This window comes from Carlito syrichta, unplaced genomic scaffold (genome assembly GCF_000164805.1).
Source record: "Carlito syrichta isolate Samal-C Ts95f unplaced genomic scaffold, Tarsius_syrichta-2.0.1 Scaffold309144, whole genome shotgun sequence".
In the NCBI taxonomy this organism is placed as follows: Eukaryota; Metazoa; Chordata; class Mammalia; order Primates; family Tarsiidae; genus Carlito; species Carlito syrichta.
In genome coordinates this window covers 77,720-93,891 of record NW_007253240.1, presented here as the reverse complement: position 1 = coordinate 93,891, position 16,172 = coordinate 77,720, and the positions used below count along the sequence as shown (strand labels likewise).

Sequence of the window (16,172 nt, the reverse complement as noted above, 5' to 3'; positions counted from 1 at the left end):
ACCATTTTCTCAAAGGAAGTTTTGTTTCTTTTTTACCACTTGGCTCCTGAGTTTCTCACTGAAGAGCTTCAATCCACAGGGACACTTTTTCCAGACTAGAAAATAGCTGAGTCCCTCTCCCATGTGTATCTCCCTGAAGTGGCCAAGAAACTAACAAGGGTTTAGAAAACAAAGGAAGAAGAATATGAAAGAATGATGCATTCACATTGGCTAGATAATCTGTGTTTTTTGTGTGAGAAAATCTAAACCTTCACCGAGGGAAAAAAATTTTCACTAAAAAAAAAAAAAAAAAAAAATAGCCTGGGGCCAGGCTTTTTGTAGCCTCTTCACAGCACTGGGTTCCCCCACACTGAAATGGGGAGTCTGGGCAAAGCAGACATAGATTTAAATAGCTCCTGTAAATTATGAACAAGCAAAGAGGACGAATTAGCACGTCTGACCTCCAAACCTCCAAACCTCAGCTGGAATCAGAGAGAGTCGAGCTGGAAGACAGTGTGAAGTTCACCCACGAACCCACGTCACTTCATTTTACAGAGAGGGAAACTGAGGCTCCCAACCTCCATAACATTAGACAGCTACCTAGTGAATGAGCTGGGGTCTGAAGCTGGTCTCCTGATCCTAATCCAGGGCCCTTTCTGCTACACCGCACCACCCCTCAGTCACACTGAGGACTGTCAATCCATCCAACTTGTCACACAATCGAATGTGACTCATACAATCTCAGAGTTAAGTGACGAGGCCCACCCCCTCCCAGAGAACAGACCCCCTCACCAATGTTCCCATCAGTTCTTCCAGGTCACACTCACCTGGCCTTTCCATTCCACAGCTCTAAATTCTGGAAGGTTTCTCCTTCCACTACATCAAAATCTTTCTCTCTGTAACTTCTACCCAATGACTAAATTCCAATTTCACCACCAAGACTGGCTATGTGACCTTGGCTGAGTTACCTAACGCCTTAAGACTGATTTTTCTTCCATAAATTGATATTTTCATCAACCACTGAGGATTAATTAAGAAGATTATTTAGGACAAATTTCTTAGCACAATGCTCAACACGTAATAAGTGTAAATTAAATGTTAGATAAATGTTTATTGTTGGTCTTATCTATCATTCTCAGTGCCAGAATTCTTCATCCAAGAGACATCACTACTGATCTATCTGGCTTGCCAATTTCTGGGGAAAGAGAGAGAATGATTACCTTGTGGACATAAATTTCACCTACAGCTTAACTCCAACTACTACCCAAGTACTATCTCTTTGCTGAAAGGGAGAGTGGGATTAAAAGCAAAATATACACCACAAATTAAGAATACATTAATACGAGCTCATTTAATAAATTAACGACAATGGAAACTCCAAGTGTTCAGGACCGATGCAATATTTTCTAGCAGGCAGGGCAGGTTGTTAGGGCTTTTCTTCCCCATAGCGATTCTCTAAAAGCTCCCATCCCACAAATAGCACTTCACTGGAGTTAAGAGATATGCTTGAGAGAAAAACAACAAGTGTAGCCCAGAGGAAAGAAGATCCAAACGTATACTTCGATGGAACAAGGTAGTCTATGAGGCAGGAAGAGGCTGTGTCAGACAGCAGAAGGATCAAGGAGAAATATGAACTAGAGGTGAGAGCACCAGATGACAGTGCTACCAAGATGGCCAGGAGGAGAAAACATCACTTAAAAGGAAAAAAAAAGAGTCATACCCATTAGGATGACTACTACCAAAAACAAACAAACAAAAGACAGAAAATAGCAAGCCTTATCAAGGATGCAGAGTAGTTGGAACCTTTGCTTGTACACTGTTGGTGAAACATAAAATAGTACAACTGTGGAAAACAATATGGTGTTTCCTCAAAAAATTGAAAACAGAATTACCATGTGACCCAGAGATTCCACTTCTGGGTATATGCCCAAAAGAATTGAAAGCAGGGGCTCAGATATTCGTGCACTCATGTCTATCGGAACGTTATTTCCAAAAGCCAAAAGATCAAAGCAACTCAGTACCCATACCCAGAAGAATGAATAAACAAAACATGATATATGCATACACTGGAATATTATTCAGCCTTAAAAACGAAGGAAATTCTAGCACATGTTACAATGTGAAGAATCCTTGAGGATATTATGCTAAGAGAAAAAAGCCAATTGTGAAAAGGAAAAATACTGAATGATTCCATGACAGGAGGTACTTTGAAGAGTCAAATTCATACAGACAGAAAATAGAACCCTCATTGCCAGGAGCTGGAGAGTTGTTTGATAGATACCGAGTTTCTGTTTTGCAAGATGAATGGAATTCTATGGATAAATAGTGGTGATGATTACACAACCATGGGAATGCATTGAATGCCACTGAACTTAAAATGGCTACGATGATAAATTGTACATTGCAGGTATTTTACCACAATTAAAATTCTTTTCTTAAAAAAGGAAAATAACTTCAGGAAAACCCCTCATAGGCAACAAGACCCCAGATATTTTTGAGTAAATGTTTCGAATGAAGGTCATTCTGCTGTTTGTTTGGCTTCTTGAAAAAGAAAATAAACAAAAACGCATCAACACTTAAAATGATCCTCTTGGGAACAGAGCTCAGAAATATAGGAGACCAGTGTCCCAAGACAAAAGACTGGGATATTTAGATGTGAGAAATAGGTTGGACCTGTTTGGGGTTTTTTTGTTTGCTTGCTTTTTTTTTTTTTTTTTTTTAATGGAAACTACCCCACCAGTATGCACTTGGACAGGGGGAGTCTACAGAGATTCTAAAGGAATTCTTGCCCTTTGCTCCATCTGACTGTACAAGGCTTGCAAAGGCAGGAACAATAAGGACCCTTCTTCCTTCTCCCACATCAGTGAGGCTGTCCCTAAAATCCTCTTCTCATGGCTCACTAGGTTATCCTGAGCCCCAGAGATCAATAGATATTCAGAAGAAGCTTCCAGATAGAGAGTTTGAAGAGAGCACAGCCCATGACAAACAAGGTTGAATCAGAACTTCCCTCAGAAACCACAAATGTAAATCAGCTTGAGTCTTTTTATTTTTATTTACCACACATGTCTTTATAGACAAGATCCAGGCTGGAAACCACAGTACTGATTAGGTTTCATTACTATTTGTGTTTTGTTCTGTACTGTTTGGGGTTATTTTCCAGATAGGAACTTTAGATTTTTACAAAAAAATTAATAAACTCTACTCTCCCTGCCACACACACACACACACACACACACGCACACACACATTTTTACACAGAAGGCAGACTCTTCTGAAAACCCTTGACTCAGCAGCAGATCCTGCGGGGCCGTGTGCTGGCCTGGCTTCTTAGAGAGAGGCGTGGTTGCCCAAGAATTCACAAAAGCACGCTGAAAAAAATAACTGAAAATAAAAAATAAATTTATGTTTCTAGAGAGATTAAGGCAAGGAGCCACTTAGCAAGGAGAAGGAAAAAAAAAAAAAAAGTCTAGGACTAAGTCTTGGGAAATGGAGAACTAAGTCCCTAATGGGAGAGCCCTGATTGTAAACGCCAGTGGTTTTCAATTAAGGGGCCACAAGGTAGTAAAAGCTATTTTTCGTACCTCAAGCAGCCTACTGGAAAGTGAATATTTACTGGGATGTGGTCGTACGGGCTCACTGAAAAATCAAGTTTTGTGTTTGAGCTGGAAGGCTTTCGAGTCAGTGCGGTAACGCTGGTTGTCTCATTCCGATCAAAAATTCTAATTAGCCATTGATGACATCAAGGGCCTATCTGAGATGAGATTTTTTTCCCTCCTTCCCATTCTGTTACAGGTCTTTGATGATGATTAAAAATGGAATTACAGATGCGTAATTTTTTTGTTCTTGCAGCTCAGAAGGTAAAATCTTGCAAAACCCTGAGATCACCAAGGGAAATAAAAAAGGGGTCCAGGTGGTGAAAAGTTTGGGAACCACCCTAGTACTCCCTCTCCTCCTCCCCTGAACACACATAATTCCAAGGAAATAAACAGGCTTCCCTTGAGCCAGAATGGAGTATGCCTGTTGTATGAGAAAACTCAAGGAAAGACAGTGTAAATTAACTGCATCTGGTAAGGTTAGGTGAGAAGGGGAGGAGATAATTAGTTGGCATTATAGGAACAAGGGCAAGGAACAGAGTTCTATATTTACACAGAGGAAATCCAAAATAGACTCCTTCGCGCCCATTTGGTGCTTGTGCGGGAACTTGACACCTTCAGGCTGGCAGACGTTGGACCCAGGGACCAGCAGCACAGCTCAGCCAAACCCCTGGGTGACACGAGCACCCTTCCCACCTCCAACAAGCGAAAACCTGACTTCTGGCCCTTTTACTTCCAAAAATGGAAGTGAGGAGGCCAAGGGAAGCCCAAAAGACCTTCAGGAGCAATAAGATAAGGTTTCAAGGAGAGAACAGCTATCTTCAAACAAAAGCCCCACAATACGTAAGCCAAACAAATGCATCTGTTTATAATAAAGTAGGTTCTCTTAAAACCTGATACTGGTCCATTTACGGTACCCTTTGGCATGTATGTTTCCATGAGCAGACGTGAAACATTTCGGAAGTAAATGCATATTTCAAGTGATGCAGCGACATCATGGGCTGTTTTATTGGGCACAGGATGTAAAAATAAATGCCACGGTCACATAAACCTCCATAATATGCAGCCAAGATTCAATTTCCACTTTCTCTGAAGAATTGAAAGCATTCTAGCACAAACAACAACGGCACCCAATAAGAGAATCTTTTGTCTTCAAAGATGCAAAGAGACCACTTTCTTTTTTATACAAGGAGCATGCATACTATGTAGGGAGAAAACACAGGCATATTCAGGTGCATCCATGGATGCAGGTTCTGTGTGGTTCTTTAAGGTATGAACTACTGCTGAGTGCAGGGTCGTTAGGGTGTGAGCTTATGAGAAGCAAGGTGCAGGCTAGCATTTACGGGTTTGCAAACATTTCTAAAGCTGGTTTATGGGGTGTTTATTAGAAGCGATGTAGCGGTCATGAGGTTAGAAGATCTTCTTGAAAGAGGCGCTTGAGTTAGTGAGAACTCAAGACTAGATGAAGACAGACACGCTCCGTCTACATGCCAGAAGGGCAGGAGCTGGGCCTAAGATGCTCCCATATGCTTCCTGTTCCCCAAAGGATCCCTGGGAAGTAGAGACAGGAGCAGATTCAACCCACCAGTCAGGACAGAAAGCATGCTGGGAGAATGAGGTTGCGTCTGTGGAAAGAAACACAAGTCTAGACATAAGGACAGCTGTGTTCTATGCCAGATCTTTCCCCCAACCAGTCATGCAACCATAGGCAAGTCATGCCACCACTCAGGGTTCAGCGTTTTCATCTATAAAATGAGTGGGATGACTGGCCCCCAAGTATCCTTGCAACTCTGTACATTTAAGTTTCTCCGTGCTTTGGAAAAAAATAGATCAACCCCAATTAGCTTCCCAAAATGCAGCTCACCAGGACCTTCTAAAATGGTAAAGACACCAAGCACATTCAACAAATATTTTACATTTGCCTACCATCCTCTTCCAAGCATCCCAAAGAACACTGCAAGGTGGCCACTGATGTTTCAGTAGCCTCCTAAACCTATGGCAGCTGGCACACCCCCCAATGCATCATTACATTATTGAAGAACAAAGATGCTGAGGGTTTCGTCCAAGGTCAGAAGCTAGGACGGAATCAGAATTCCAGCCTCCTCAGTTCTTAAGACTATGCTATACTTTCCACGCAGAAACCAAGCTGGCTTTCTGGGAAGAATGCCAGAGGTTCCATTCTCCCAACTGAGAATTCGTTGGAATATTGGAATAACAACTTTGGAGACTGTGGTCTCTCCAATCCATTTCAGGACCTGGCTAGAAATGTGAAAACCCAAAGAAAGAAGCAACAGGGAATTATTCCGTTTTTTAACGAAAGAGAAAAAATTAGGGGTGGGAATATGGGGTTTCTTAAAAATTACATGATTGCTGGAAGTTAATTTGGTATTTCTTCATTGGTTTGTAAGTCCTGTTTCCAATCACAAAAACAGACAGCTGAGGATACCTACATCACATTTCAGTGAATGAGCATCTTGTCCCAAAGAATCTTTCCCATCCCGAATATAACATAGAGCCCGGAATGTAATTCTCTGTGGCAGAAAGGAATCCCACCCCCAACACAACAGAGAGCCTGTCATAATCCCCTAAACCATAATCTAAATTCACAGTCTTCAAGCCCAGCGGCAACTACTAAGAGTGAAAAGAAGCTGCCACTTAAACTGGGGCTATCCTCCCGCTTCTAGAAAACTGGTTGAGATCACACCCTGCTGAAGAGAAGAAATGGCATCATTTACCATCTTTTACTATACACGCTCATTAGGCTGAAGTGAGTGCACCTGGAAAGGACACCCTGCCATAGATATAGAGACATGCACCCCAGGAAGACTCTGATTTCTTCCAAGAAAGGCCAACCAGCATGAGGAAACCCTTGCTGGACTAGCTTAATGTTTTCAGATAGCATAACATGAAACCAACCTTACCACAAAGCCCTGTACAATCAGTACTCAGAGTTGAGGTCCGTGAAGGAAATAAACCAAAAATCATCTAAAAATCCATTTTTTCCCCCTACCTGTCGATGATGACAGGGTCCGAAGGCGTCTCATTTCTGTTTCCACAGCTTTTCTTTTCACAACATCGACTGCAGGTTGGGAAGGAACCAAAAGAGTAAAAGAAATGTGTTAAATCAAGAAAACACAAAGGACCCACAACATGAGAATGTTCACAAAAAATGCATCTGTCCAAGGTAGCTTCCCAACTATAAGCTGCTTGAGGGCAGAATCTGTGTCTGTGACATATGAAAAATAAACAAAATAAAAAACACTCAGCTTGAAGCCAACATAGACTCATTCAAATTCTCACTCTATAACTTACAAGCTGCCTAATTCTCAGCAAATCACAGCTTTCCCAAGAGCCATATTTATCATCTGAGCCACAGAAGTTTGGACTTTAAGATCTGCTAAGGTCACTCCAGCTTGATGCTCAATGATTTTATGATTGTATAGTTTAGGTCTTTGTGTCTCAATAAATATTTGAAGAAAGAAGGAGAAGGAAAATGTATACGATAGACCACGAGTAACTGCCTGGATTATTATAAACCTTATTTACATAGCATCTTTCTTCAGAGAACTTGGCATACTTTATGACATGTATTCATTCACTCATTTCCATCATTTTTCAAAGACAAAGGAAGAAGACCAGAACTACGGTGTACATTTTGAAATAGGAAGACAATGAGGCAGGATGATCTCTCTGATCATTTTCACCAACTCTGAACAGAAATGATACGCCATTTGTAAGCCCCAGTCCTGAAAAATTCTACTTCCCAAGGCGCCCCCCTAGCAAAATGCTGGGTACCTCGTAGACAGACCCTCAATAAATGTGGGTGCGATTAGCAGAGAGAATGAGACAAAGACACCCTAGAGCAATTACAACCGACAGAAAGTACTCCGAAGGACCTGGGTAGAGAGCAGAACACTCCGGTCCAAAGGTATCTGCTCGAAAATACCCAGAAGAACATAAGACAGGCAAAGGCCGTGAGCGGGTAGGATGCTGGGAAATAACCACCTTACCACCAGGTTTGCTCATCTGCTTCCTGTCAGGGCCACAGACTTCTGAAAACCCCTCGGCTCACTTCAGGTGGATGGTCCACTATCAGCCGTGGTTAAGGATGTAAACTTGACATGGCTCATGAGAATATCACTGTCATCCACTGTGGTTGTAGAACATGCCTAGTAAGTGTTAACAATTGCCAGACCCAATGTGAGTGCTGCCTTTCACAGGGAATTTTCTCCTTTGTAGCTTAAGTGTGATGGCGTGCTATAGGACAATTGCTGGACTGGGAATCGGGGTTCTGGTGTCTAAGCCATCACCAAACAGCTGCACGAATTTAGTCAAATCTCTTTAATCCCTCTGGGCTTTTTCTTCCAACACATATATAAAGTGAAAGTACTGAAATAGTTCTCCTCAGGGTTCCTTCTAGAGTCCATGAGTCCACGAGGTTGAAGTCCACGGGACTATGAGTGCCCTTTGAAAGTGACGAAGCCATAAGGGAAAGAAGCCACGTGACACCAGGAACCCAAAGGCCTAGTGCCAACCCAGTCCTAGATTCGCCATGTGTGGCTCTCTGAAGTTTGTTTTTCCTCTCTGATCCTTCATAGAAGTAAACACAAACAAACAAATATTTTTAAACTTTTAAAAGCCTAACTCAGGCCAGGGATGTGTGAATCGTCCAGTGGACAACTCCCCCGTCTTCAGAAAGTAAAATATATTTGAGAGATGCTAACACAATTTCACCAAACGGGCACAATGAGGTTTTAAGAAATTTAATCAAATTAATAGGCAGGGGGGAAAAAAATGGTCTCAACTTTCTTAAATACCAGAGTTTGCCACTGGAACTTTCTGAAATAATATTTGGCCTTTGAAATTATATTAGGTCTTAACTTTTAAAATTTCAATCCACCCCAAGATTAACACCAATAAAAATGTGGGCCAGCTGCTCTCCCACCTCCCAAAGTCCTTGTCTCTCTCCCCAAATCTTTTCCCCACCCATTTCTTCTTCTTTTCCCTACCCACCTCTTCTAATTTCTAGGGTCTCGCTTATGTCAACGCAATACCTTTGTGGCTCAGGCAAACCACTCTTCTTAGTAACATAACTTCAAGAGACCCACACATGACTGTTACCTAAAGACCTTCAAGCGAGATTCTCCTTTGACATCACCAGCATGTCAACCTCACCCCAAATATGTGTGCAATGTTGGGTACAATTTAATTACAAGAGTGCACATTGTCAGAATGTGCCAATCTGTTTAGTTTGGGTAGGAATGATTCAGAGGAGGCCGGGTAAGTTTGCAAAATTGTTCAGCTGAATTCAGCTGCTTTCCATGGGGATTTCCTCTGGAGGAAAAGAAAAACAGATAAAAATGTAAGCCTGGTGCCAGTGTAATATAATGTTGGGGAATGAACTCGGGAGGAAGTGATATTCAAAGAAAAACGCAGAGAAACTTTAGGATCCAACCCTCCATTTTCCAACAGTAACATATTTAAATATAATCTCTTGTGTTAATATTCAGCACAGAAAATATATAGAAAACACCCACTTGGCTATTGAACTATCACAGCAAAGGTATAAAAATAATAGAACTTGGTTGTATTGGCCCCAGTTGGGCCCTTCTTAAAATTTCTCTGGGTCTCTAAGTTAGCCACAGCAAAATCTTTTTCTTTTACTTTTTTTCCTTTGAAAAGAAAAGCTCATTAATACGTTCTAGTTGTTCTTTATTTTGTTTCTTAAGTGACATTCAGTTCTCCTGCCAGCAAAATTAGCACGAGCAAAGGAAAGGGGAAGCCCAAGCCGTTCGTGAACCCACATTCCCCAGACAACGCAGATAGTAGACGCCGAAGAACTGGATTCTCGAATTGCTCAGATGACAAACTCCATTCTTTCTTCCCTTTGCTGTGTAGACAAAGCCTGAGTGGCCAACATCAGGTTCAACTACATTCATTAAAAGGCTCTTAGGATTATCTCCAACAAGCAAGTCTCTACGTCTGAAGTTCCTGATAAGCGTTTTTAAGAACTGGAAATGACTATAAAATAGGAAGAGGAAAAAAAGAAGAGACTAATGAAACAAAGAGAAGAGGAAACTGAACTTGGCAATAGGTTAAGATTGTGTTCCTAACAATCCCAGAGAGGCTCGGGGGTACTTTTTTTCCCTAATGAATGAAAATGAGAGCTGTTCTGCTGTTTCTGTCTGGCTTGGTTTGGTTTATTTTATTTTAGGACTTATATGGAGAACCTTGTACTTGAAATACTCTCAATTTATCCTCCCTACCTGCACTCGAAGTCTTTGAAGAGGGAGAGAGAAAGAGTAAAACAAGTTGGGGTGGGAGGTGGGAGGAGATGAGAAATCTTATCACAATCCTGAATCGTACCTGCATTTATTTTCAGAAAGGGAAAAAGACGAGGGATAAAAGATGGCTAGAGAAGTGGGGAAAGCCCCAGCCTGGGACCGAGGGTGTCCAGTCGGCCAAACCCCAGCTCCCGATAACCTAAATGTGTCCCTTTCGCCTCCAAAATCGTTTTTTAAAATTCAACCCTCAACTTTCAAAAATCTGTCTCTAATTTCAAACTCAAATAAGCGCACAGCATGGTGGCTTTTGTTTTGTTTTCTTCTCCCCAACTCCTCCCTGCGATTGCATAACAAAAGTGTCTAAATTCACACCATCTGGCCGATAAAGACACTGGCCCCACTGGCCGGCTGGCCCATCTGATTAGGGCCCTGTCTAGCCTGCGCCTTGTGGCGAAAAGTCACAGCTGTGGGGTTTGCTCGCGCTCAATACAACTCTGTTATTAGCCAGCTGTAGGCCTTGAGACGACTTCTGTTCAAATTATAATATCTTTTAACCCTCTGAGCATTGAGGGCTCAGGGGTGGCTGGCAGCGACATAACAACTAGATTTCTCCTTGCTAATAATTGATAGAATGAACCAAAGTGGGGAAGAGAGAAGCAGAGATCATTGGGGAAGGGAGAAAAAGTTATTCCTAAGGAGGTTTATTTTGTCTTTTCGCTTTGTTCGCCTCTCAAAGTTAAACACCAATTTATGAGCCTTTATGCTAAAAGATTACAGAAAGTAAAACCATTCGGGAAAGTGCCCAGGTATGCCAAACACCACCATGCAAATGAAACTACGTCTGTGCAGTAACCCTCGAAAACAGGGTATCTGGTTCCTCTCCCAATCACTGACTGCCACAACTGCCTTTAAAAATGGAAGAGGAGGAACTTTTCTCCCTTCCAGGAGACTCAACCAGCTCTAAGAGACAGATTGAATGAGAACTTCCCTGTCGGCTGCATCCAATATTTGCCCTCATCCATTTCATCTGCACGCATGGGCACACACGCACGCACACACACACACACACACACACACACACACTGCAGACAGTACTCATCCAACAGACCATTTTTTAAGCACATAATTAATATTTGTTTTAAATTCTAGTTTGGGTAGAAAATAGCAGAGCATCTTCCCAGGTCTCCAATACAGAGAAGTTACAGTACATTAAATTTTTATATTGTGTTACTAATGCAGACTAAACTAGAGGCTTTAAAAATTGATGCTGCTACTTAAACAGCATAAAATGAGGAGATTTGATTGGGCTTAAAAATAAAAATGTCAGTCTTAACTACAGCTGGATGGGGCGTGCAAGTATTATTTAAAGTGATAGGTATAATTCACTGACAATGGGCCAGTTTGGGGATTTGTTTTCTTTTCTTTTGGGAAGGTAATCTCTGCAAACAAAGACTTTAAAAATGTAGAGAGGAATTTAAAAGAAAAAAAACCCCTTTGATTAACGAATCGAATCAAAGCATCCCGACTATTTAATCTAGGTATTACATGCAAGTACATCTCAAAATTGCACTTTCTTTCTGAACAAATCTAGCAAGGGATCCTGGGATGATGGAGTATCTATCTTCTTACTCCTGTACCCAATGCTTCACCCAGCCACCCTGGCAGGGAAGGCTCCATTCCCCTTGGCTGAAGCCACTGGCATTCGGAAAGTTTGTTTCTCTAATACTTGGTCAAAACCAAAACAAACATGTCTGACTGTTATGGTTTCTTCCTGACTGGGTTGGGGAAGAGAGACAGGGCTTCAGGGAACTGCCCATAAAAAAGTCCATACTTAATCAGATGGCCAGCAATCACCCCAAACTAGCACGTCTGAAGCTGGAAGACCGTCACTGAAACAACGGCAGAGTGAGCAGGGAAGCTTGAAGGCTTTCCCTCCAATCAGAGATTTTGGAGGAGAAAAGCACATACGGAACAGACACGGAGATTTTTAGAGTTAAATAGCCACAGTCCTCCCAGAGTTTCCTATCGACATGCTTTCTCATGTGCAGTGGGATCTCCACCACCCAGCCCAAAACGCAGCACTGGTTACTAGGCACACAGTAAGCATTTGTGGAAAGAATAAGTGTGGATGAATTTCTTCTGTTCCCCACCCCTCTTCTAGTCGTGCGGAAGAAAAGAGGCCTCGCACAAGACTCAAGATGGAGTGAATTGGTCTCTGAAAGGAAGATGGGAAAAGTGTAGGAACTGGTGTAGACTACACCTTTCACAACGTGACCCTCCGAATCCAGCTGCCTGGCCAGACCTCAGATGGGGGGGTGTCCTCTCTCCGCCTCTCCCACACACAGGTGGGAAGCTGGGCTGATCTTTCTGCCCAGTAGTTCCTTGTGACCCAAGAAACTCCCTTAACATGTGAAGTCAAAGAAGTCGCACTCCTAGGAGGAAGAAACGTCCCACATCACAGGCAGGTGCCTGGGTGCCGGGAAGCGCCCTGAAAACCAGCTGCTTGACCCTCCTGCAGTCCCTTGCCCGGCTGGTGAGTCGTCCAGGGCTCTCTGCCTCAGTAACTCCACAAGTGGTCCGCTTGGAAATCTACCCCAGCGGGAACTGAACAGTCGCAGATGGCTTCAAGGAAAGACCCCATCCCAAACCCGACCTGGAGCTGCCCGGGTCCCTCCCGGTGCTGCCGCACACCCAGGGACCACGGAGACCTTCCAAGTGGCCGAGGAAACTCCTGCAACACCAGACAGGTGGCATCCAAATTCATTCTGGGTTTCTCGGACATGCTCTAAGAAATTTGCCTTAAAGGGAGCAGGGGTCCAGTGGATCTGCCCCCCTGTGCCCATCCGCCTGCGAGGCTTCTCCCCGCCCCTTTCACCCCTAAAAGTTGTCCGGGACGCGCTGCATCCTGGCCCACCTGCCGGCTCCCAGCCCAGCCCCAGGAAGGGAGGCTCTTACCTGCACATCACTTCATGTGTCAGGAGGACTCGGCACATTTCCGGATTCTTATTCTGTCCCTCGTAAGCTATAGGCTGCAAAGGTGGTGGGACAGGACGGAGGGGTGGAGGGACACAAAAAGAGAGGACTTTAGGGCAAGCACAACTTCCTTTTCCCTCTCACTACCTGCTATTTCGCAGGGGTCCCTCGCAAAGCACAACCTGGGCAGTGGCCCAGTGACTCGACTGAAATAACAGAGAAGTCCACACGGTGAGGATGCCGTTCTCAGCAAGAGGGAATGTTTAGGGGGCCTGAATCTCCCAACACTTGTTTCCACTTTTCCTCCCTCTGTTCACATCTCCCTGCCCCAGCATCTCCCCACACCAGACAGCACAGGACACTTGCGAAGAGAGAGGAAAATACAATTCCTTCCCTCTGCAGTGGACAAATGTGGGGTTATGGGAGGCCATGTGGAGCCCGACTCAGGAAATAGTGGAGGACGGGGCAGGTCAGAGATAAGCTGGGGAGGGTTGGGGGTCCAAGGGGTCTCAGGGCTCACCTGCTTGGTGACAGAGTCGATGAGCCTGACGTAGAGGTCCTGTTCAGTGCGGACACCTGCGGGGAAGAAACAAGCAGGAGTCGAGGAAACTTCTTTCCAGCACCCAGAAGCTGTCTTGCCGCAGGGCCCAGGTCCAGGCAGCCACTTGGGCTGGGCCTCCTGGAGGCAGCGGCCTCCCAATCTGCCAGCCTCCACCCAGCTTCCCCTGCACCATCTCCCCGGGGCTACCAAGCCATAGCTGTGGCAAGTTCCACTGTCTCCCAGAAAAGGGACGCGCTCGCCCGCCTGCGCCCCGGCACTCACCGTTGCTGTAGAGAAGTTGCAACTTGTAGTGGGTCCCGTTGTTGGTCTTCTCGTTGCCTTGCTCCTGAAAGGACAGGCGGCATCCATCCCCTTGCTCTCCAGCCCCCCAAAACCCGGGGAAGAGGAGAGAGCTGGGCCCCATCCTCCTCCAATCATCTTTCTCCCCCTCAGTTTTGAACAGCCCCCTGTGCAGCCCCAGGTCAAAGGGCACCAGCACGGGCCCACCCAACACCTTCGGACACTTGCCAAGGCTCAGGGCCACAGGACCCTTCCCGGCCCTCTGTGCCACTCCCTTCTAAATGTGCTCAGAAGTGCGACCCCTGCGCCGTGGCTGCACCAAAGCTGCCTGTAAACGAGTGCCACCTAACCCCATGGGCTCTTCCTGTCCTTAAAGATGTCCCGGGACTTATCTTGGCAGAAAGGTGAGGGGGACAGACAGCACTCTGCCCGGCGAGGACCCAGTCCCCCTGGCGAGCTCAGACACTGAGTTCCAGGTCCAAGAGAGACTTTGAGAAGCCCCTGCTCTAAAGCTCACATTGTATCTAGGCGGAGACTGAGCCCCAGAGAGGGCAAGGGACTTGCCTTTGGTCACGTATCGGTTTAGGGAGAGTGTCCCTCGTTTGAGACCAAATCCAGCCCCCAGGACCGGGCTGGCGTTCGCAGGAGGCGCCGCCTTGGAGAAGGCACGGCCCAAAGCGGACCTAGGCTGGGCTGGGGCTTTCCACGAGTACCGAAGCGCCGGTTCAACTCGCCCCACCGGCGCGGGCAGGTGCAAAATAATTAAGTAACCTGGAGCAGGGGAGCGGCAGCCTTGGGTGTACTTTCCAACTACGGTCTAGTGGGAAGGGCGTTTTCGCTGGGCATCCGAGACCTGGCGCTCAGGCCCCTCTAGGCCCGGGGCGCACAGCCCGCTGCCTCCCGCAGGCCCGGGAGTGGGGACGGGAGGAGGCTGGGAAGGCGACTGATTTAGAGGCCGGGGGTGAGAAGCCTGGATTGATCATCCCTGATGATGCAAGTGGAGAAGTGTCGCGAGTGACAGATGGAATCTTTAGTGCTTTGCAAGGAGGGAGTTCTAAGGCTGCGGGGGTGGGGGTGGACCGGGGGACGTTCTGCTTACTTTGTCGTTCTCCACGAAGTCCACGAAGGCCGTGCGCTCGATTTCCACCGGCTGCCCCTGCCTGTCGTAGAGCGCCAGGACGAAGTGAAAAAAATTGGATTTCCTCAAGTTGGAGGGAGGCTGCTTCTCAAAGTGGGCTCGGGAAAGGGCGACCCCGCTGCGCAGGAAGACACACGGGGGACACCGGCCACGGGAAGAGGAGAGAGAGACACGAGGTTACTAACGCGCGCGCGCAGCGCCGCAGACGCGCAGGGGTCGGCGTTCCCGGGTCCAGAGTCCCGAACCCTTCGGGCCTTGTTTCAGCGTGGATTAGGATGAGGGGCTCTTTGGAGGAGTCGCAGCGGCCACGCGCGTGGGAAGGGGCGGGTGGCAGGGGCCGGGTCGGACGCCTGGCTTCGCTCCCACCACCCGGTAGTCCCAGGCCCCCGGCTCCCAGCGCTCACTACTCGGCCTTTGGAGGAAACCGAAGGATGCGGACAGGCGTGGAGAAGCCCCCCGAGGCCGTGGCCTCTGGCAGGCCGCCCCCTCCCCTCCCTCAAGTGGCACCGCCGGATGGGTCAGGACGCAGAGCTGGGCCCGGGGTTGGAGGGGTAATGAATGTCTCGTTCGCTTTTGAAGAAGGGGCCCTTTTATTTCATCTTCGCCGGCGTTCCCTGTCCCGGCCCGACTGCCCGCAAGCCCCCACGCTGACAACGAAAGACTGTGGGGGGCGAGAGGCCCTGAGGGCGGGCGGGGTTGCAGACGGGACCCCAGATCTGGGTTCTGCAGGCCTCACCCCGCGCTTTCCTCGTTCTTCCGAAAAGTTGTGCCCGGGACAGGAGCGGGACGGAAATCCTCCCCGACCCGCGGATCGCGGGCCACCGCGAGCGATGACCAGTATTGGGGACCCTGGCCCCCAGAACTGCTGGGCGCGGAGAACGTCCTCGCCGGGGGCCAGAGCGAGCCCCCACGCCAGCCGAGTTTTCCGGCGGCGCCCGCCAAACCCGCAGACCGTGAAACCCAAGCTGGGGGACCCGGAAGGCAGCTGCAGCGTTTGAACCGTGCGCGCACACCACTCTCCCGACCTGTCGCGGCCAGGGCCAAACTGGCCACCAGATCGCATTTAACCGAAGACGAGGCGCAGGCGAGCGCGCGCATGGCCAGAGCTGCCCTGCGGGCCGGGGTCTTCCCAGCCTTGTGCTCCGGTGCACAAGCACTTTGGACTCTTTTGGAGGGGGTGACATTTTGGCCAGATTTCCTCCCGCGCGGGCTGCCAGGCCCAGCTTCACCAAACTTTTTGATCCCCGGAAGATGGGAGAGGCATCTTTAAAGAGCCCCGCTAAGGAAATGCCTGGCGCTTCCTGCTCTGCGAAGCTGTCGTACTTTCGGCCACTTGCAGCCCAGCGTGTCCCTGCAGCACTGCG

At 46.9% G+C, this 16,172-nt stretch overlaps 1 protein-coding gene across 5 annotated transcripts in view; it reads right to left on the bottom strand.

Moving 5' to 3' along the window:
• EBF2 (early B-cell factor 2) overlaps window positions 1-16,172 on the bottom strand; it is a 208,068-nt gene that overhangs the window by 190,407 nt on the left and 1,489 nt on the right. For 4 of the 5 annotated variants that reach the window (XM_008066841.1, XM_008066840.1, XM_008066843.1 and 1 more), the window contains exons 2-6: window positions 14,770-14,926; window positions 13,653-13,716; window positions 13,350-13,405; window positions 12,812-12,885; window positions 6,583-6,651 (exon numbers count right to left, since the gene is read on the bottom strand). In XM_008066841.1, coding sequence (XP_008065032.1) covers window positions 6,583-6,651; window positions 12,812-12,885; window positions 13,350-13,405; window positions 13,653-13,716; window positions 14,770-14,926 — 420 coding nt within the window. The remainder of the gene's footprint in view (window positions 1-6,582; window positions 6,652-12,811; window positions 12,886-13,349; window positions 13,406-13,652; window positions 13,717-14,769; window positions 14,927-16,172) is intronic. The other variant, XM_008066844.1, reaches the window with a different exon arrangement.